This window comes from Pseudophryne corroboree, chromosome 4, assembly GCF_028390025.1.
Source record: "Pseudophryne corroboree isolate aPseCor3 chromosome 4, aPseCor3.hap2, whole genome shotgun sequence".
Lineage (NCBI taxonomy): Eukaryota > Metazoa > Chordata > Amphibia > Anura > Myobatrachidae > Pseudophryne > Pseudophryne corroboree.
The window spans coordinates 479,119,642-479,140,724 of NC_086447.1; the positions used below are offsets into that span (position 1 = coordinate 479,119,642).

Here is a 21,083-nt window from a genome sequence, read left to right on the forward strand (position 1 = left end):
TACGCCATTAGTAACCTCTTAGAAATTACCAGCTTTTTATCAGGGGAAGCCCACGCTTCTTCACACACTTCATTTAACTCTTCAGATGGAGGAAAAGCTACTGGTAGTTTTTTCTCTCCAAACATTATACCCTTTTTTGTGGTACCGGGGGTAACATCAGAAATGTGCAACACATTTTTCATTGCCTCAATCATGTAACGTGTGGCCCTACTGGAAGTTACATTAGTCTCCTCATCGTCGACACTGGAGTCAGTATCCGTGTCGACATCTGTGTCAGCCATCTGAGGTAGCGGGCGTTTTAGAGCCCCTGATGGCTTTTGAGACGCCTGGGCAGACACAGGCTGAGAAGCCGGCTGTCCCACATTTGGTATGTCGTCAAACCTTTTATGTAAGGAGTCGACACTATCACGTAATTCCTTCCACAGCACCATCCACTCAAGTGTCGACCCCACAGGGGGTGACATCACATTTACAGGCATCTGCTCCGCCTCCACATAAGCCTCCTCATCAAACATGTCGACACAGCCGTACCGACACACCGCAAACACACAGGGAATGCTCTGACAGAGGACAGGACCCCACAAAGCCCTTTGGGGAGACAGAGAGAGAGTATGCCAGCACACACCAGAGCGCTATATAACACTGGGATCCCACTAGCAATGAGTGTTTTCCCTATAGCTGCTTTTTTATATATCATATATATATATAATATGTATACTGCGCCTAAATTTAGTGACCCCCCTCTCTTTTTTACCCTTCTGTAGTATTCAGACTGCAGGGGAGAGCCAGGGAGCTTCCTTCCCGCGGAACTGTGAGGGAAAAATGGCGCCAGTGTGCTGAGGGAGAAGCCCCGCCCCCTTTTCGGCGGACTTTCTCCCGCTTTTTCTGTAATACTGGCAGGGGTAATTTTACATCTATATAGCCTCTAGGACTATATTTGATGTATATTTGCCAGCCAAGGTGTTATTTATTGCTGCTCAGGGCGCCCCCCCCCCAGCGCCCTGCACCCATCAGTGACCGAAGTGTGAGGTGTACATTGCGAGCAATGGCGCACAGCTGCAGTGCTGTGCGCTACCTTGGTGAAGACAAAGTCTTCTGCCGCCGATTTTCCGGACCTCTTCGTTGCTTCTGGCTCTGTAAGGGGGACGGCGGCGCGGCTGCGGGAACGAACACCAAGGTCGGGTCCTGCGGTCGATCGCTGTGGAGCTAATGGTGTCCAGTAGCCTAAGAAGCCCAAACTACCACCTGTTAGGTAGGTTCGCTTCTTCTCCCCTTAGTCCCTCGCTGCAGTGAGTCTGTTGCCAGCAGATCTCACTGAAAATAAAAAACCTAAATATACTTTATTTCTAGGTGCTCAGGAGAGCCCCTAGTGTGCATCCAGCTCAGCCGGGCACAAGAATCTAACTGAAGTCTGGAGGAGGGTCTTAGCGGGAGGAGCCAGTGCACACCAGTGGTCTAAAAGCTTTCTTTATAGTTGTGCCCAGTCTCCTGCGGAGCCGCTAATCCCCATGGTCCTTACGGAGTCCCCAGCATCCACTTAGGACATTCGAGAAAAGGGATCACTGTTGCCTAAAACAATTGCATGGAACATTTGAGGTAATGAAGGACAAAGGCACATCTTTAAATTATGCTTGGTTCAATGATAGCTAATGGAACACAGCTAAAACAATGGGCAACACAGCATGACCACATGTGTGAACCCACAGGTATTACTGTAGAATAAAAGACGACTACGACTACGACTACTACGACTACTACTACTACTACGTTGTCATTTACAATGTTGAGGCATATGAAAACAGCAATTGCTTTGTGATATCACACACTCATGTTGTGGTATCTGTAGGAATTGACAAGCTCAAAGATTGGCACTGCAATATAATATCAATTGCGGAAGGCACGTAAAATAGTAAGATGATGCCTTTTTATCGCTTAAGGAGTCACATTAACCAATGTAAATAAAAAAATATAGAACACTGATAGAACAAAGGCATCCAGAGATCATTATTTAATACAGTAATAAGGTTCAAACTGGATTTTAGAAGGAGTTCAAATTAAATAAGGCGATGGTCGGTATGTGATAACACACAGTACTTTGAGGTGACAGATGGGATGGTTATTTGCCATCTGGCACATGTTGGCATGTAGAAAACTTGTTTTTATATATCATCCCACTCTATATAATGTACAGCAGAATATGAGGAAGCAAAGCCAAGCACTCCCACTTGATTTTATCCCAATTATACATCTATCTCAGTGGTTCCCAAACTTTTTCAGTTCATGGCACCCTTAGTGTCCCTGACTCTTTTCATGGCACCCCTAGCCACAAATTCAACTAGTGTCAAGATTTAGTTGGTACCACTCAAGTAATGTAACACTAGCAACAGCAAGCAAGGTTCTCTTTACCATAATAATCTCCTATGTGTGTAGGGATCAGTATGATATCCCTGCTGACAGGATGTCAGCGGTCAGAATACTGACGCTGGCATCTCGATAGTGTAAATCCCGACAGGGGATGGAGGTAACACTGTTCCCCACTCTCCCCTACTCCTAAACCTCTCTATCCACAGCCTAACCCTAGCATCCCTACTTAGTGCCTGACCCTAACCCTCCCCCAGTGGTGCCTAAACCTAATCCCCCATTCCCTGCAGCCTAACCCACGCTCCTTTGTGCCTAAACCTTAACCGCAGATGGTGCCTATCCTTAACCCCAGCCTCACCCCTCCCCGAACCAAACCCCTCCCTTCCCGGGTGGCACATAAACCTAACAACTCCCCAGGCCCTAACCCTAACCAGCCCACTATACTTACAGTCTGGATGCCGGGAACAATCTCCTGACCCTGTTAGGATTCCAGCGTCGGCATTCTGAAGGCTGTCAGGATTCCGGCGTTTGCATTCCGACTGCCAGGATCCCGACAGCCAGCATCTTGACCACATCCCATGTGTAGCGCTTAACTGAATGATCTCCATCCCCGCTAGCAGTTTCATATTGAGACACTCAGTAAAAAAAGTCGAAAATCTGAAAATATAGCTTACCTGTCAACCTTTAGTTCACTTATGCTGTGTTGGGCATGGTAATACTTCTGGTGCTGCCCCCTGCCCCCAGTGCTTCCCCCTCTGCTCTCACCGCACAGAAGGAGAAGGGCTGTGCAATCCATGAACCCTGTAGTGCCAGTGAGTGACTAACACTCACCCTCTGCCGCTCCCCTACCTGCCATTGCACACTCGTGACTAACCAGAACTTGCATAGTTAGGCGCCTTTGAGCCATGCAGCGGACACTCAAGTACAGCGACTGGCAGCTCCACCACCTGCACAGGACAATGGAATCCCTGCTGACCAATGGGAGCGGTCTGGGGTCCACCTGAACAGCAGCTCATTAGAATGCGGGAGTGGGAGCCGGCTGCGGAGGCTTGGACCGGAAGTGACTGCTGTGTTTAAAGGTCCGCGCACTGTAGCTACAGCAGCAGTGCGGCACAGCTAAATTACTTGCCTGGCCAAATCATTTGATTTGGGACCGGACGTAACCTCCCAGCTGTGGCACCCCTGTAAGTGCGTCAGGTGCCGCGGCGCACAGTTTGAGAAAAGCTGATCTAGCTAAATAGTGGCAAAAATCACACAAAGCATATGTAAAAGGTTTATTGCACTTAAACTGATTATACCTAAAAGAAAGCTATCTTACCTTGCAAAGCCACTGTGCCGTCTTCAGAAAATGTATTGGGATCAAGAAAAACTCTGGGTTCCTCATCTAGAGAGTCCTGAACATACATCACTCTCTGATTCTGAAGGCCAGAATTGTAGAAATAAAAATACCTGTATGGAGGTAAAAAGACAAATGTTAATATGAGCAGTTCACCAGTCAAATAAAATAAAATATGGTACATACATAATACACACAGGAGTAGATGTACCAAACCTTTAAGAAAGAAAGTAGAAACAGATAAAGCACCAGCCAATCAGCTCTTAACTGTAATTTTTCAAACACAGCCTGTTAATTGACAGAAGCGGATTGGCTGGCGCTTTACCTACAGTATCTGCGAGGTTTGATACTTCTCTCCACACAATATTTAACATGCCCTTTAACCAATCAATTTGTTAAAATACTTGTGAGTAGTATCAAGTCCATATCGCTATATTTGCTTGTCAATAGATCCATGAGGCACGCCATTAATGAAATAGTATAAGCCATGGGTGGCCAAAATAATGTAGAATTCAGAAGTCAGTTATTGAAATCTAGGAGCCAGCTGGACTTTTAGGGGTATATGCAATTGCGGTCGAATTCCCGAAATTGTCGAAAAACTGGACTTTTTCGCCAAAAAAAAAAAAAAATCGACAATGCAATTCAGTACTTTCCGTCAAAAAAACGGACTTTCAAAATTCGACTTTTTGAAATTCGACATTTGTCAAATTCGACTTTTCTGCAATGGTACAAATGCGGCAATTCGACAAAAGTATATTCAATTGAAGTTTGGAAATTCGACAACAGTAAATTCGTCATTTTCAATCCGCCACACTTTGGTGGGTGAATCTAATAAAATGCAATAAAGTTTTACTCTCAAGGTGTGTGTCTCCTGTTTTTATTGGGGTATTTTTTTTCCAGTAGTACTACAGGTACAAGCGGGCCCGTTTTTCTCCCGCATGCTGGTACTTGTGGTTCTCCAAGTACCAGCTTGCGGGGGAGGCTTGCTGGGACTTGTAGTACTACAGGAAAAAACAATATTCTTGTAATTTTCTCAAGGCTATCAGCCTCCCATCCGCAGCCCTTGGATGGGGGGGGACAGCCTCGGGCTTCACCCCTGGCCCTTGGGTGGCTGGGGGGGGGGGGACCTCTTGATTGAAGGGGTCCCCACTCCCCCAGGGTACCCCGGCCAGGGGTGACTAGTTGGATATTTAATGCCACGGCCGCAGGACGCTGTATAAAAGTGACCCCCGGCTGTGGCATTATCTGTCCAGCTAGTGGAGCCCGATGCTGGTGTAAAAAATACGGGGGACCCCTACTCTTTTTGTCCCCCGTATTTTTTGCACCAGGCGCAGAGCCCGGTGCTGGTTTTAAAAATACGGGGGATCCCCTGTCCATTTTCCCCCCGGATTTTTAGAACCAGGACCAGCTCGAAGAGCCCAAGGCTGGTTATGCTTTGGAGGGGGGACCCCACGCCATTTTTTTTCGTGTTTTTTCACGTTTTTACCCGTTTTTAAAAAATCGGAACAAAATCCGTCAAATCGGCCGTTTTTCGTCAGCGGGACTGTCGAATCCGTTTTTTATTGCATATGGTCAATTTCGGCACCCACTTGCCGAAATTAGACTGTCGAATTGAAAAACGGCCGAAAAATTGCCGCGATTCGCCGCTAATTGCATATACCCCTAAATGTGCAGTAGGATGAACTCTCCAGTAAAAAGGAAAAGAGTAGTAGAACATTTGAAGAGGAAACACTCTGACATATCTTTTATCTAGGAGACTAACTGGAGAAATGACAGTGAGTCTAGACTTAGAGCAAATTGGATAGGGGATTGTTTATGCGCCAGCTTCAGTTTAAAACAAGGGGAGTAGCAATCGTATTGGCCAGACATATACCATATGAAGATCTGGATAGAGTGATTGACCCAGAAAGCCGTTATACGATCGTGGTAATCCAGATCCACCGGGTCAAATATACGCTGGAAAATCTATATGCACCAAATACGGCACAAAATAAGTTTTTAAAAGGCTCTCTTATGTTCTCCTGCAAAGGAACTATCCAAATTTAATAATTGGGGGGATTTCAACTGGGTGGACAACTCCGATATGGATAAATCAACATCCACAAGTATAAGGGGGCCAAATAGAACAAACGGTTTGGAAAACCTGAAAAATTTGGTTGGTGTGAGGGATTATTGGAAGTTGTGTAATCCTTCAGAAAGAACATATACTTGTTATTCAGGGGTATATAGGTCTATGTCACAAATAGATTATTTTCTGATCGCGGAGAGGCTGATTTCAGACGCCAGCGAGCTGGAGATCTCCGAAATGGTGATATCGGACCACACTATGTTAAGTATGGCCCTATGTGTTCCAGAAGCCAAAAAAGATCCCCCAATCTGGAGATTCCCCGCGTACTTCTAGAACTCAGAAGATTTTCAAACATATTTAAAAACTAAGTGGGAGAACTTTATATTAGAGAATTCGGAACATAGATCATATTATGGCAATAATCAAAAAAATGAAGAAAAATAATCAAAAAAATGAAGTCCTTAGCAGGAGTTCATCAGAGAGTTTGAAAGAATTTATCGTGAATCTTTCAGATGATAACTTTAGGATGTATAAACAAAATAGGCAAATACTGGAAGGCTTTTTACTAGCTCGGCCGAGAACTTCTATAGATTATATATGGAATCACTACTATAGATGGGGAAACCGAACGGGGAGACTCTTGGCATCTTTAACTAAACCCAGTAAATCTCATTACTTCATTAAGGAGTTTTTTGATTCGGAAAAAAAAGTAACACAAATAATAGTAGTGAAAATAAGAATTTACTCACCGGTAATTCTATTTCTCGTAGTCCGTAGTGGATGCTGGGACTCCGTAAGGACCATGGGGAATAGCGGCTCCGCAGGAGACTGGGCACAACTAAAAGAAAGCTTTAGACTACTGGTGTGCACTGGCTCCTCCCACTATGACCCTCCTCCAGACTTCAGTTAGGATACTGTGCCCGGAAGAGCTGACACAATAAGGAAGGATTTTGAATCCCAGGTAAGACTCATACCAGCCACACCAATCACACCGTATAACTCGTGATACAATACCCAGTTAACAGCATGATAACAACTGAGCCTCTCAACAGATGGCTCAACAATAACCCTTTAGTTAAACAATAACTATATACAAGTATTGCAGACAATCCGCACTTGGGATGGGCGCCCAGCATCCACTACGGACTACGAGAAATAGAATTACCGGTGAGTAAATTCTTATTTTCTCTGACGTCCTAAGTGGATGCTGGGACTCCGTAAGGACCATGGGGATTATACCAAAGCTCCCAAACGGGCGGGAGAGTGCGGATGACTCTGCAGCACCGAATGGGCAAACTCTAGGTCCTCCTCAGCCAGGGTGTCAAACTTATAGAATTTTGCAAACGTGTTTGACCCCGACCAAGTAGCTGCTCGGCAAAGTTGAAGAGCCGAGACCCCTCGGGCAGCCGCCCAAGAAGAGCCCACCTTCCTCGTGGAATGGGCTTTCACTGATTTTTATGCGGCAGTCCAGCCGCAGAATGTGCAAGCTGAATCGTACTACAGATCCAGCGAGCAATAGTCTGCTTTGAAGCAGGTGCACCCAACTTGTTGGGCACAAACAGGATAAATAGCGAGTAGGTTTTTCTGACTCCAGCTGTCCTGGAAACATAAATTTTCAGGACCCTGACTACATCCAACGACTTGGAAGCATCCAAGTCTTTAGTAGCCGCAGGCACCACGATAGGTTGGTTCAGATGAAAAGCTGATACCACCTTAGGGAGAAATTGGGGACGAGTCCTCAATTCTGCCCTATCCATATGGAAAATCAGATAAGGGCTTTTACATGACAAAGCCGCCAATTCTGAAACATGCCTGGCCGAAGCCAAGGCCAACAACATGACCACTTTCCAAATATCCGCGTGCAGATATTTCAATTCCACGGTCTTAAGTGGCTCAAACCAATGTGACTTTAGGAAATCCAACACCACGTTGAGATCCCAAGGTGCCACTGGAGGCACAAAAGGGGGCTGAATATGCAGCACTCCCTTAACAAAAGTTTGAACTTCAGGTAGTGAAGCCAGCTCTCTCTGGAAGAAAATCAATAGAGCCGAAATCTGGACCTTAATGGAACCCAATTTTAGGCCCATAGTCACCCCTGACTGTAGAAAGTGCAGGAAACGGCCTAGTTGAAATTCTTCCGTTGGGGCCTTCCTGGCCTCACACCACGCAACATATTTTCGCCATATGCGGTGATAATGGTTTGCAGTTACTTCTTTCCTAGCTTTAATCAGCGTAGGAATGACTTCCTCCGGAATGCCCTTTCCCTTCAGGATCCGGTGTTCAACCGCCATGCCGTCAAACGCAGCCGCGGTAAGTCTTGGAACAGACAGGGCCCCTGTTGCAGCAGGTCCTGTCTGAGCGGCAGAGGCCATGGGTCCTCTGAGATCATTTCTTGAAGTTCCGGGTACCAAGCTCTTCTTGGCCAATCCGGAACAATGAGTATAGTTCTTACTCCTCTTCTCCTTATTATCCTCAGTACCTTTGGTATGAGAGGAAGAGGAGGGAACACACAAACCGACCGGTACACCCACGGTGTCACTAGAGCGTCCACAGCTATCGCCTGCGGGTCTCTTGACCTGGCGCAATACTTTTCTAGCTTTTTGTTTAGGCGGGACGCCATCATGTCCACCTGTGGCCTTTCCCAACGGTTTACAATCAGTTGGAAGACTTCTGGATGAAGTCCCCACTCTCCCGGGTGGAGGTCGTGCCTGCTGAGGAAGTCTGCTTCCCAGTTGTCCACTCCCGGAATGAACACTGCTGACAGTGCTAACACGTGATTTTCCGCCCATCGGAGAATCCTTGTGGCTTCTGCCATCGCCGTCCTGCTTCTCGTGTTGCCCTGTCGGTTTACGTGGGCGACCGCCGTGATGTTGTCTGACTGGATCAGTACCGGCTGGTTTTGAAGCAGGGGTTTTGCCTGACTTAGGGCATTGTAAATGGCCCTCAGTTCCAGAATATTTATGTGCAGGGAAGTCTCCTGACTTGACCATAGTCCTTGGAAGTTTCTTCCCTGTGTGACTGCCCCCCAGCCTCGAAGGCTGGCATCCGTGGTCACCAGGACCCAGTCCTGTATGCCGAATCTGCGGCCCTCTTGAAGATGAGCACTATGCAGCCACCACAGCAGAAACACCCTGGTCCTTGGAGACAGGGTTATCAGCCGATGCATCTGAAGATGCGATCCGGACCACTTGTCCAACAGGTCCCACTAAAAGGTTCTTGCATGGAACCTGCCGAATGGAATTGCTTCGTAGGAAGCTACCATCTTTCCCAGGATCCGCGTGCAGTGATGCACAGATACCTGTTTTGGTTTTAGGAGGCCTCTGACTAGAGATGACAGCTCCTTGGCCTTCTCCTCCGGGAGAAACACTTTTTTCTGTTCTGTGTCCAGAACCATCCCCAGGAACAGTAGACGTGTCGTAGGGACCAGCTGTGACTTTGGAATATTTAGAATCCAGCCGTGCTGTTGTAGCACCTCCCGAGATAGTGCTACCCCGACCAACAACTGCTCCCTGGACCTCGCCTTTATCAGGAGATCGTCCAAGTACGGGATAATTAAAACTCCCTTCTTTCGAAGGAGTATCATCATTTCGGCCATTACCTTGGTAAAGACCCTCGGAGCCGTGGATAGACCGAACGGCAACGTCTGGAATTGGTAATGACAATCCTGTACCACAAATCTGAGGTACTCCTGGTGAGGATGGTAAATGGGGACATGCAGGTAAGCATCCTTGATGTCCAGTGATACCATGTAATCCCCCTCGTCCAGGCTTGCAATAACCGCCCTGAGCGATTCCATCTTGAACTTGAATTTTTTGATATATGTGTTCAAGGATTTCAAATTTAAAATGGGTCTCACCGAACCGTCCGGTTTCGGTACCACAAACATTGTGGAATAGTAACCCCGTCCTTGTTGAAGTAGGGGCACCTTTACTATCACTTGTTGTGAATACAGCTTGTGAATTGCCTGTAACACTGCCTCCCTGCCCGAGGGAGTGGTTGGCAAGGCAGATTTGAGGAAACGGCGGGGGGGAGACGTCTCGAATTACAGCTTGTACCCCTGAGATACTACTTGCAAGATCCAGGGATCCACCCGTGAGCGAGCCCACTGATCGCTGAAATTTTTGAGACGGGCCCCCACCGTACCTGGCTTCGCCTGTGGAGCCCCAGCGTCATGCTGTGGACTTAGAGGAAGCGGGGGAGGACTTTTGCTCCCGGGAACTGGCTGTATGCTGCAGCTTTTTCCCTCTACCTCTGCCTCTGGGCAGAAAGGACGCGCCCTTAACCCGCTTGCCCCTATTGGCTCGAAAGGACTGTACCTGATAATACGGTGCTTTCTTTGGCTGTGAGGGAACATGGGGTAAAAATGTAGACTTCCCAGCTGTTGCTGTGGAAACGAGGTCCGAGAGACCATCCCCGAACAACTCCTCACCCTTATAAGGCAGAACTTCCATGTGCCTTTTAGAATCTGCATCTCCTGTCCACTGCCGAGTCCATAACCCTCTCCTGGCAGAAATGGACATTGCACTTATTTTAGATGCCAGCCGGCAAATACCCATCTGTGCATCCCTCATGTATAAGAGTGCGTCTTTAATATGCTCTACGGTTAGCAATATAGTGTCCCTGTCTAGGGTATCAATATTTGCCGACAGGGAATCTGACCACGCAGCTGCAGCACTGCACATCCATGCTGAAGCAATAGCTGGTCTCAGTATAACACCTGTGTGTGTATATATAGACTTCAGGATAGCCTCCTGCTTTCTATCAGCAGATTCCTTCAGGGCGGCCGTATCCGGAGACGGTAGTGCCACCTTCTTTGACAAGCGTGTGAGCGCTTTATCCACCCTAGGGGATGTTTCCCAACGTGACCTATCCTCTGGCGGGAAAGGGTACGCCATTAGTAACCTCTTAGAAATTACCAGTTTCTTATCAGGGGAAGCCCACGCTTCTTCACACACTTCATTTAACTCCTCAGATGGAGGAAAAACTACTGGTAGTTTTTTCTCTCCAAACATAATACCCTTTTTTGTGGTACCGGGGGTAACATCAGAAATGTGCAACACATTTTTCATTGCCTCAATCATGTAACGTGTGGCCCTATTGGAAGTTACATTAGTCTCATCGTCGTCGACACTGGAGTCAGTATCCGTGTCGACATCTGTGTCTGCCATCTGAGGTAGCGGGCGTTTTAGAGCCCCTGATGGCTTTTGAGACGCCTGGGCAGGCACAGGCTGAGAAGCCGGCTGTCCCACATTTGGTATGTCGTCAAACCTTTTATGCAAGTCACTGTCGCGTAATTCCTTCCACAGAACCATCCACTCAGGTGTCGACCCCGCAGGGGGTGACATCACATTTATCGGCATCTGTTCAGCCTCCACATAAGCCTCCTCATCAAACATGTCGACACAGCCGTACCGACACACTGCATACACACAGGGAATGCTCTGACAGGACCCCACAAAGCCCTTTGGGGAGACAGAGAGAGAGTATGCCAGCACACACCAGAGCGCTATATAACACTGGGATCCCACTATAAATGAGTGTTTTTCCCTTATAGCTGCTTATATTATATATACTGCGCCTAAATTTAGTGCCTCCCCTCTCTTTTTTTACCCTTATGTAGCTTGACACTGCAGGGGAGAGCCAGGGAGCGTCCTTCCAGCGGAGCTGTGAGGGAAAAATGGCGCCAGTGTGCTGAGGGAGATGGCCCCGCTCCTTTTCCGGCGGACTTCTCCCGCTTTTTCTGGAATTCTGGCAGGGGTATTTTTACACCTATATAGCCTTCCTGACTATATATGGTGTAGATTTGCCAGCCAAGGTGTCTTATATTGCCCTCAGGGCACCCCCCCCCCCCAGCGCCCTGCACCCATCAGTGACCGGAGTGTGAGGTGTGCATGAGGAGCAATGGCGCACAGCTGCAGTGCTGTGCGCTACCTTGTTGAAGACAGAAGTCTTCTGCCGCCGATTTTCAGGAACACTTCTTGCTTCTGGCTCTGTAAGGGGGCCGGCGGCGCGGCTCCGGGACCAAACATCGAGGTCGGGTCCTGTGTTCGATCCCTCTGGAGCTAATGGTGTCCAGTAGCCTAAGAAGCCCAAACTATCTCCAGTCAGGTAGGTTCGCTTCTTCTCCCCTTAGTCCCTCGCTGCAGTGAGTCTGTTGCCAGCAGATCTCATTGTAAAATAAAAAACCTAAAATATACCGTACTTTCTTTCTAGGAGCTCAGGAGAGCCCCTAGTGTGCATCCAGCTCAGCCGGGCACAAGATTCTAACTGAAGTCTGGAGGAGGGTCATAGTGGGAGGAGCCAGTGCACACCAGTAGTCTAAAGCTTTCTTTTAGTTGTGCCCAGTCTCCTGCGGAGCCGCTATTCCCCATGGTCCTTACGGAGTCCCAGCATCCACTTAGGACGACAGAGAAATAGTTAATATATTTCAGAAATTTTATTCCCAGTTGTACTCATCGAACCCACTAGAGGAGGCATTGACGATACATTTCTGACAGATGCAAACTTCACAAAACTGACACAGACACAGGGGGAGATAATAAGAAAATGTCACTTGGAGAAGTAATAGAAGCCATAGGATCTCTACGACTAAGGAAGGCGCCAGGGCCGGATGGCCTAGGCCCCGAATACTATAAAATATTAAAACAAGATATATTACCAGTCCTAACTGAGCTCTACTAACATATTTTAAAAACTGATCCTATTTACCCCTCTTTCACTGCAGCAAATACAATCCTCCTCTTGAAAGGGGGTAAAGAACCTCAATTAGAATCCTCATATAGACCCATAACGGTATCCGGTTGATAGATAGACAGTGTCTAGTGATAAAGCTAAATATTTATCTTACTTAAAACCCTTTAAGAGGTCAAAGAACACAGTACGCTATTGGCGTATGGAATACCGTAAGGGTACGCACGTTGCGTAACAATCGCTTAGCCGTAGTCGAGACGCTCAAGCGTTGCGTTCACTCACGGCCAAGAGATCACAGGCAGGCACGCTATAGGCTGCCGACTACCGTAATGATACGCTATTAGCGTAGCGGACGCTCGGGACCACGAGGAGATCACAAGCGGCGCTGACGCTCACAGTGTAAAACCTTTATAACTATACCATAAAACAATGTATTATGCAGTAAACCTTGGTGTAGTGATAGGGTGTAAATGTAACACAGTGTAACCTTATTAACTTGAAAGCTGTACGAGCGTCTCCGACGCTCAGAGAATACTTAGAAATATAAGAAATACACAGATACCGATCTTAGGTTCTAACACCTTATATGAACGTTCTATTTGCAAAAGAATAATACAATACAAGTCATACACTACCAATATAACATAGACTAACTAACCAGATAACTACACATGAAATACAATAACAGCACAATAACACTTTAAGAGGAAAAGAGAGAGAAAAGGGGAGAAGAGAGAGAGAGATATGGCTCACAATAACAATAAAGACAATATGATTGCGGAGAAACTTACGCACAAGGGGAACAATCGCATGCGCCTTTCTGAATATCCAGCTCCCGATTATCAGTGATGAGAACCGTTGAAGAGAGTAGAGTGGAGCTGGATCAGATCGGCTCGTATATATATATATATATACACCACACACAATACAATACAATGGTCCCTACAATCTCATTGTTCATTGGACACAGGAATTCGTCTTCGCATTATAACAAAAGGTCATAGGTTGATTCATACAGGTGGGCTGTGACTATTTCCAACTGCTCAGGTGGGTGGGAAACTAGGTTTCCCGCCGCATGGATAATAAAGTGCAAATAATAGTAAAAGTCCATAAACTGCTTATGTCCATAACTATTCGCACGAGCGATTAATCCGCGTCAAACCAACACCGGAATATTGCTAATTAAATACTCTTCCGATGGATACTAAACTCCACTGTATAACCCTTGTCTGACCCTTCGTATCAAACAAAGAGGGATCTCTTTGTTCATGAACATGCTACATTAACTAAACTTTCAGATTCTATCAAAGGGACCATAATCTACAAAATACATTATATGGTTAAAATATGTAACGATCGAGTCGTCCGCTAGACGCACACAAACTCTACCGTAAATGCGCATACCGTGCGCCTGCGGGTGCACGCACCAGCGGGTATGCGTACGCACGGGAGAGCGTGGGCACGCGCAGCGGGGACACGCATGAGGTGCAAATATGGTAGTGTGCATCATGATATTTTTCTGACTTTGACAGTCCACCCTTTGGCAGTCACCAATAACTGCCACTTCCTAAAACATTTCAAAAAGAGAAAAATATATGTCATGTGTAAATATTTCTATGGTTGGGTAGGGGAGGAGAGGAGAAGGTGAGAAAAGGGTATGACCTAGTGAGATAGCAGAAGCATGTGTGTATGAATCCATGTTTGGGGGGTCATGTATCATCGTGCCGTACGTGTCTTAAATCAAGCTTCGAGGTATTGCGAAGTATACATTTGAATTCCTTCTTATCCCGTGGTACGGGTCTGTGGATGGGCTGTCAAACTTTACCGAGCTCTTTTCGGCTTTTGGTTGCAACAAAATGGGGGAGCACATTTTAGTTGATGATACATGAATGGGGGAATATGGGAATGCTGATATCTGTGCCTGTATTCCCTATCGACTATGTGTGTTGTTACCTGAAGGTTGTAGAGATGAAGATAAAGAACACTTATGGTAAATGCATTGATAAACTATGTGAGTTTAAATAAGATTTTACTTACCGATAAATCTATTTCTCGTAGTCCGTAGTGGATGCTGGGACTCCGTAAGGACCATGGGGAATAGCGGCTCCGCAGGAGACAGGGCACAAGAATAAAAGCTTTAGGATCAGGTGGTGTGCACTGGCTCCTCCCCCTATGACCCTCCTCCAAGCCTCAGTTAGGATACTGTGCCCGGACGAGCGTACATAATAAGGAAGGATATTGAATCCCGGGTAAGACTCATACCAGCCACACCAATCACACCGTACAACTTGTGATCTGAACCCAGTTAACAGTATGATAAAACGAAAAGGAGCCTCTGAAAAGATGGCTCACAACAATAATAACCCGAATTTTTGTAACAATAACTATATACAAGTATTGCAGACAATCCGCACTTGGGATGGGCGCCCAGCATCCACTACGGACTACGAGAAATAGATTTATCGGTAAGTAAAATCTTATTTTCTCTGACGTCCTAGTGGATGCTGGGACTCCGTAAGGACCATGGGGATTATACCAAAGCTCCCAAACGGGCGGGAGAGTGCGGATGACTCTGCAGCACCGAATGAAAGAACTCCAGGTCCTCCTCAGCCAGGGTATCAAATTTGTAGAATTTTGCAAACGTGTTTGCCCCTGACCAAGTAGCTGCTCGGCAAAGTTGTAAAGCCGAGACCCCTCGGGCAGCCGCCCAAGATGAGCCCACTTTCCTTGTGGAATGGGCTTTTACCGATTTTGGCTATGGCAGGCCTGCCACAGAATGTGCAAGCTGAATTGTACTACAAATCCAACGAGCAATCGTCTGCTTAGAAGCAGGAGCACCCAGCTTGTTGGGTGCATACAGGATAAACAGCGAGTCAGATTTTCTGACTCCAGCCGTCCTGGAAACATATATTTTCAGGGCCCTGACAACGTCAAGCAACTTGGAGTCCTCCAAGTCCCTAGTAGCCGCAGGTACCACAATAGGTTGGTTCATGTGAAATGCAGAAACCACCTTAGGTAGAAATTGAGGACGAGTCCTCAATTCTGCCCTGTCAGAATGAAAAATTAAGTAAGGACTTTTATATGATAAAGCCGCCAATTCTGACACACGCCTGGCTGAAGCCAGGGCTAACAGCATCGTCACCTTCCATGTGAGATATTTGAAGTCCACAGTGGTGAGTGGTTCAAACCAATGTGACTTTAGAAAACTCAACACAACATTGAGATCCCAAGGTGCCACTGGAGGCACAAAAGGAGGCTGTATATGCAGTACCCCTTTTACAAATGTCTGAATTTCAGGCATTGAAGACAGTTCTTTCTGGAAGAAAATCGACAGGGCCGAAATTTGAACCTTAATGGACCCTAATTTTAGGCCCATAGATAGTCCTGTTTGCAGGAAATGGAGGAAACGACCCAGTTGAAATTCCTCTGTAGGGGCCTTCTTGGCCTCACACCACGCAACATATTTTCGCCAAATGCGGTGATAATGTTTTGCGGTTACGTCCTTCCTGGCCTTGACCAGGGTAGGGATGACCTCATCTGGAATGCCTTTTTCCCTCAGGATCCGGCGTTCAACCGCCATGCCGTCAAACGCAGCCGCGGTAAGTCTTGTAACAGACAAGGCCCCTGCTGGAGCAGGTCCTTTCTCAGAGGTAGAGGCCACGGTTCGTCCGTGAGCATCTCTTGAAGTTCCGGGTACCAAGTCCTTCTTGGCCAATCCGGAGCCACGAGTATAGTTCTTACTCCTCTCCTTTTTATGATTCTCAGTACCTTTGGTATGAGAGGCAGAGGAGGGAACACATACACTGACTGGTACACCCACGGCGTTACCAGGGCGTCCACCGCTATTGCCTGAGGGTCCCTTGACCTGGCGCAATATCTGTCTAGTTTTTTGTTTAGACGGGACGCCATCATGTCCACCTTTGGTTCTTCCCAACGGTTTAATATCAGGTGGAAGACTTCTGGGTGAAGTCCCCACTCTCCCGGGTGGAGGTCGTGTCTGCTGAGGAAGTCTGCTTCCCAGTTGTCCACTCCCGGAATGAACACTGCTGACAGTGCTATCACATGATTTTCCGCCCAGCGAAGAATCCTTGCAGCTTCTGCCATTGCCCTCCTGCTTCTCGTGCCGCCCTGTCTGTTTACGTGGGCGACTGACGTGATGTTGTCCGATTGGATCAATACCGCCTGACCCTGAAGCAGGGGTTTCGCTTGACTTAGGGCATTGTAAATGGCCCTTAGTTCCAGAATGTTTATATGAAGAGATGCTTCCATGCTTGACCACAAGCCCTGGAAATTTCTTCCCTGTGTGACTGCTCCCCAGCCTCTCAGGTTTGCATCCGTGGTCACCAGGATCCAATCCTGAATGCCAAATCTGCGGCCCTCTAGTAGATGAGCACTCTGCAGCCACCACAGAAGAGACACCCTTGTCCTTGGCGACAGGGTTATCCGCTGATGCATCTGAAGATGCGATCCGGACCATTTGTCCAGCAGATCCCACTGAAAAGTTCTTGCATGGAATCTTCCGAATGGAATCGCTTCGTAAGAAGCCACCATTTTTCCCAGGACCCTCGTGCACTGATGCACTGACACCTGGCCTGGTTTTAGGAGGTTCCTGACTAGCTCGGATAACTCCCTGGCCTTCTCCTCCGGGAGAAACACCTTTTTCTGGACTGTGTCCAGAATCATTCCTAGGAACAGTAGACGTGTCGCAGGAATCAGCTGCGATTTTGGAATATTTAGGATCCACCCGTGCTGACGTAACACTACCTGAGATAGTGCTACTCCGACTTCTAACTGTTCCCTGGACCTTGCCCTTATCAGGAGATCGTCCAAGTAAGGGATAATTAAGATGCCTTTTCTTCGAAGAAGAATCATCATTTCGGCCATTACCTTGGTAAAGACCCGAGGTGCCGTGGACAACCCAAACGGCAGCGTCTGAAACTGATAATGACAGTTTTGTACTACAAACCTGAGGTACCCTTGGTGAGACGGGTAGATTGGGACGTGGAGATAAGCATCCTTGATGTCCAGAGACACCATATAGTCCCCTTCTTCCAGGTTTGCTATCACCGCTCTGAGTGATTCCATCTTGAATTTGAACCTCTTTATGTAAGTGTTCAAGGATTTCAGATTTAAAATTGGTCTCACCGAGCCGTCCGGCTTCGGTACCACAAACAGCGTGGAATAATACCCCTTTCCCTGTTGTAGGAGGGGTACCTTGATTATCACCTGCTGGGAATACAGCTTGTGAATGGCTTCCAAAACTGCCTCCCTGTCGGAGGGAGACTTTGGTAGAGCAGACTTCAGGAACCGGCGAGGGGGAAACGCCTCGAATTCCAGTTTGTACCCCTGCGATACTACCTGTAGAATCCAGGGGTCCACTTGCGAGTGAGCCCACTGCGCGTTGAAATTCTTGAGACGGGCCCCCACCATGTCTGAGTCTGCTTGTAAAGCCCCAGCGTCATGCTGAAGACTTGGCAGAAGCAGGGGAGAGCTTCTGCTCCTGGGAAGCGGCTGCATGGTGCAGTCTTTTTCCCCTTCCTCTGCCCCGGGGCAGGAAGGAATGGCCTTTAGCTCGCTTGTACTTATGGGAACGAAAGGACTGAGTTTGAAAAGACGGTGTCTTTTTCTGCTGATGTGAAGTGACCTGGGGTAAAAAGGTGGATTTTCCAGCCGTTGCCGTGGCCACCAGGTCCGATAGACCAGCCCCAAATAACTCCTCCCCTTTATACGGCAATACTTCCATATGTCGTTTGGAATCCGCATCGCCTGACCACTGTCGCGTCCATAACGCTCTTCTGGCAGAAATGGACATAGCACTTACTCTTGATGCCAGGGTGCAGATATCCCTCTGTGCATCACACATATATAGTAATGCATCCTTCAAATGCTCTATAGTTAGCAGTATATTGTCCCTATCCAGGGTATCAATATTTTCAGTCAGGGAATCCGACCACGCGACTCCAGCACTGCACATCCAGGCTGAAGCGATTGCTGGTCGCAGTATAACACCAGTATGTGTGTATATACTTTTAAGAATATTTTCCAGCCTTCTATCTGCTGGTTCCTTGAGGGTGGCCGTATCAGGAGACGGTAACGCTACTTGTTTAGATAAACGTGTGAGCGCCTTATCTACCCTAGGGGGTGTTTCCCAACGCGTCATAACCTCTGACGGGAAAGGATATAGTGCCAATAATTTTTTAGAAATTAGCAGTTTTTTGTCGGGGGAAACCCACGCTTTATCACACACCTCATTTAACTCATCTGACTCAGGGAAAACTATTGGTAGTTTTTTCACACCCCACATAATACCCTTCTTTGTGGTACTTGTAGTGTCAGAAATGTTCAATGCCTCCTTCATTGCCGTGATCATGTAACGTGTGGCCCTACTGGACATTACGTTTGTCTCCTCACCGTCGACACTAGACTCAGTATCTGTGTCTGGGTCTGTGTCGACCCACTGAGGTAACGGGCGTTTTAGGGCCCCTGACGGTGTCTGAGACGCCTGGACAGGCACTAATTGATTTGCCGGCTGTCTCATGTCATCAACCGTTTTTTGCAAAGTGCTGACATTATCACTTAATTCTTTAAATACGATCATCCAGTCAGGTGTCGACACCCTAGGGGGTGACATCACTAACCCAGGCAATTGCTCCGCCTCCACATCATTTTCCTCCTCATACATGTCGACACACACGTACCGACACACAGCACACACACCGGGAATGCTCTGATAGAGGACAGGACCCCACAAGCCCTTTGGAGAGACAGAGGGAGAGTCTGCCAGCACACACCAAGCGCTATATATATATACAGGGATAACCTTATATAAGTGTTATTCCCTTATAGCTGCTGTTTATATAATTTTTAGCTGCCAATAGTGCCCCCCCTTCTCTTTTTTACCCTGATTCTGTAGCAAGTCTGCAGGGGAGAGTCAGGGAGCCGTCCTTCCAGCGGAGCTGTGAGGGAAAATGGCGCTTGTGTGCTGAGGAGATAGGCTCCGCCCCTTCACGACGTCCTTATCTCCCGCTCTTTTCTGTAATAATGGCAGGGGTTAAAATACATCCATATAGCCCAAGAGCTATATGTGATGTATTCTTTTGCCAACCTAAGGTATTATCTGTTATATTGCGTCTCAGGGCGCTCCCCCCCAGCGCCCTGCACCCTCAGTGACCGGAGTGTGAAGTGTGCTGAGAGCAATGGCGCACAGCTGCGGTGCTGTGCGCTACCTTAGTCTGAAGACAGGATCGTCTTCTGCCGCCGATTTCACCGGACCTCTTCGCTCTTCTGGCTCTGTAAGGGGGCCGGCGGCGCGGCTCCGGGACCCATCCAGGCTGAACCTGTGATCGTCCCTCTGGAGCTAATGTCCAGTAGCCTAAGAAACCCAATCCACTCTGCACGCAGGTGAGTCCGTTTCTTCTCCCCTTAGTCCCACGATGCAGTGAGCCTGTTGCCAGCAGGACTCACTGAAAATAAAAAACCTAAAATACACTTTTATTCTAAGCAGCTCAGGAGAGCCACCTAGCCTGCACCCTTCTCGTTCGGGCACAAAAATCTAACTGAGGCTTGGAGGAGGGTCATAGGGGGAGGAGCCAGTGCACACCACCTGATCCTAAAGCTTTTATTCTTGTGCCCTGTCTCCTGCGGAGCCGCTATTCCCCATGGTCCTTACGGAGTCCCAGCATCCACTAGGACGTCAGAGAAATATACATTTGCCGATTGAGGTCTTGTCTGAAGTCTTGTCTGAAGTCTCCTTTGGGCTTTTGCTATTAACGGTATGCAAAAAGCCTTGTCAATGTCCATAGACTTACAAAAAAAGTTGGGCTAGCGTAAATTTAAAATTTCTAGGGAAACTGGGGGTCTATGGCATAGTCCATCTGTTGTTTGTGTACAAGGTTGTCAAACTTCTTCTTTAATCCATCTGTTGTCTGTATATAAGGTCATCAAATTCCTCTTCCAAGCGGGTCTTTTTATCTTGGAGAAAAAGGAGAAACAGGTGAAAGAAACGGACCGTAGAATCACATTTTCATCACATCATTGTCTCTATCGTTGGGTCATAGATCAAATCCATTGGAATTACAATTTCCTCACTCCTTAGACTCATTACCCTGGTACTCCGTTTGCACTTCGTTAAAGCCTGACCGCATCTAAATATCAAGCCAATCGATATGACAACACCTAAGATACATAGAAGAAACTTCCCTACATCCATTATGACTCCTTGAGCCCATTCTCCTAAACCAGAGAACCAATTTCGCGGGTTCAACCATGACACCCAACCGGTCAGCTCATTACCCACAGCAGCAAGGGTGAGATTGTGTCTCCTGCGAAATTCCCACTTTAATTGGAGAATATCGTCCATCTTTTGGTCTATGACCTCGACCGGGTCCTCGGTGCTATTCGTAATATAAGTGCAGCATTTCACGCCGTACTGCGTTGCCAGTGTGACACAATATCCACCTGTCACTGCCGTGAGATAATTAAGAACCATCCTATGCTGAACTAGTTCTGTTTTATAAGCTTGGAGCTCTCTTCCGGTATATCTAAAAGTGTCGTCATACATTTCAGTGATATTGTCTAATAAATTTGCAAGCGCAGATATATATCTATAGTTCAGCACTCCTCTAGCGG

At 47.3% G+C, this 21,083-nt stretch overlaps 1 protein-coding gene across 1 annotated transcript in view; it reads right to left on the reverse strand.

The window, feature by feature from the left end:
- The window catches only part of PREP (prolyl endopeptidase), a 354,821-nt gene that overhangs the window by 264,142 nt on the left and 69,596 nt on the right, over positions 1-21,083 (reverse strand). Inside the window, exon 4 of the mRNA XM_063917051.1 lies at positions 3,680-3,810. Coding sequence (XP_063773121.1) covers positions 3,680-3,810 — 131 coding nt within the window. The remainder of the gene's footprint in view (positions 1-3,679; positions 3,811-21,083) is intronic.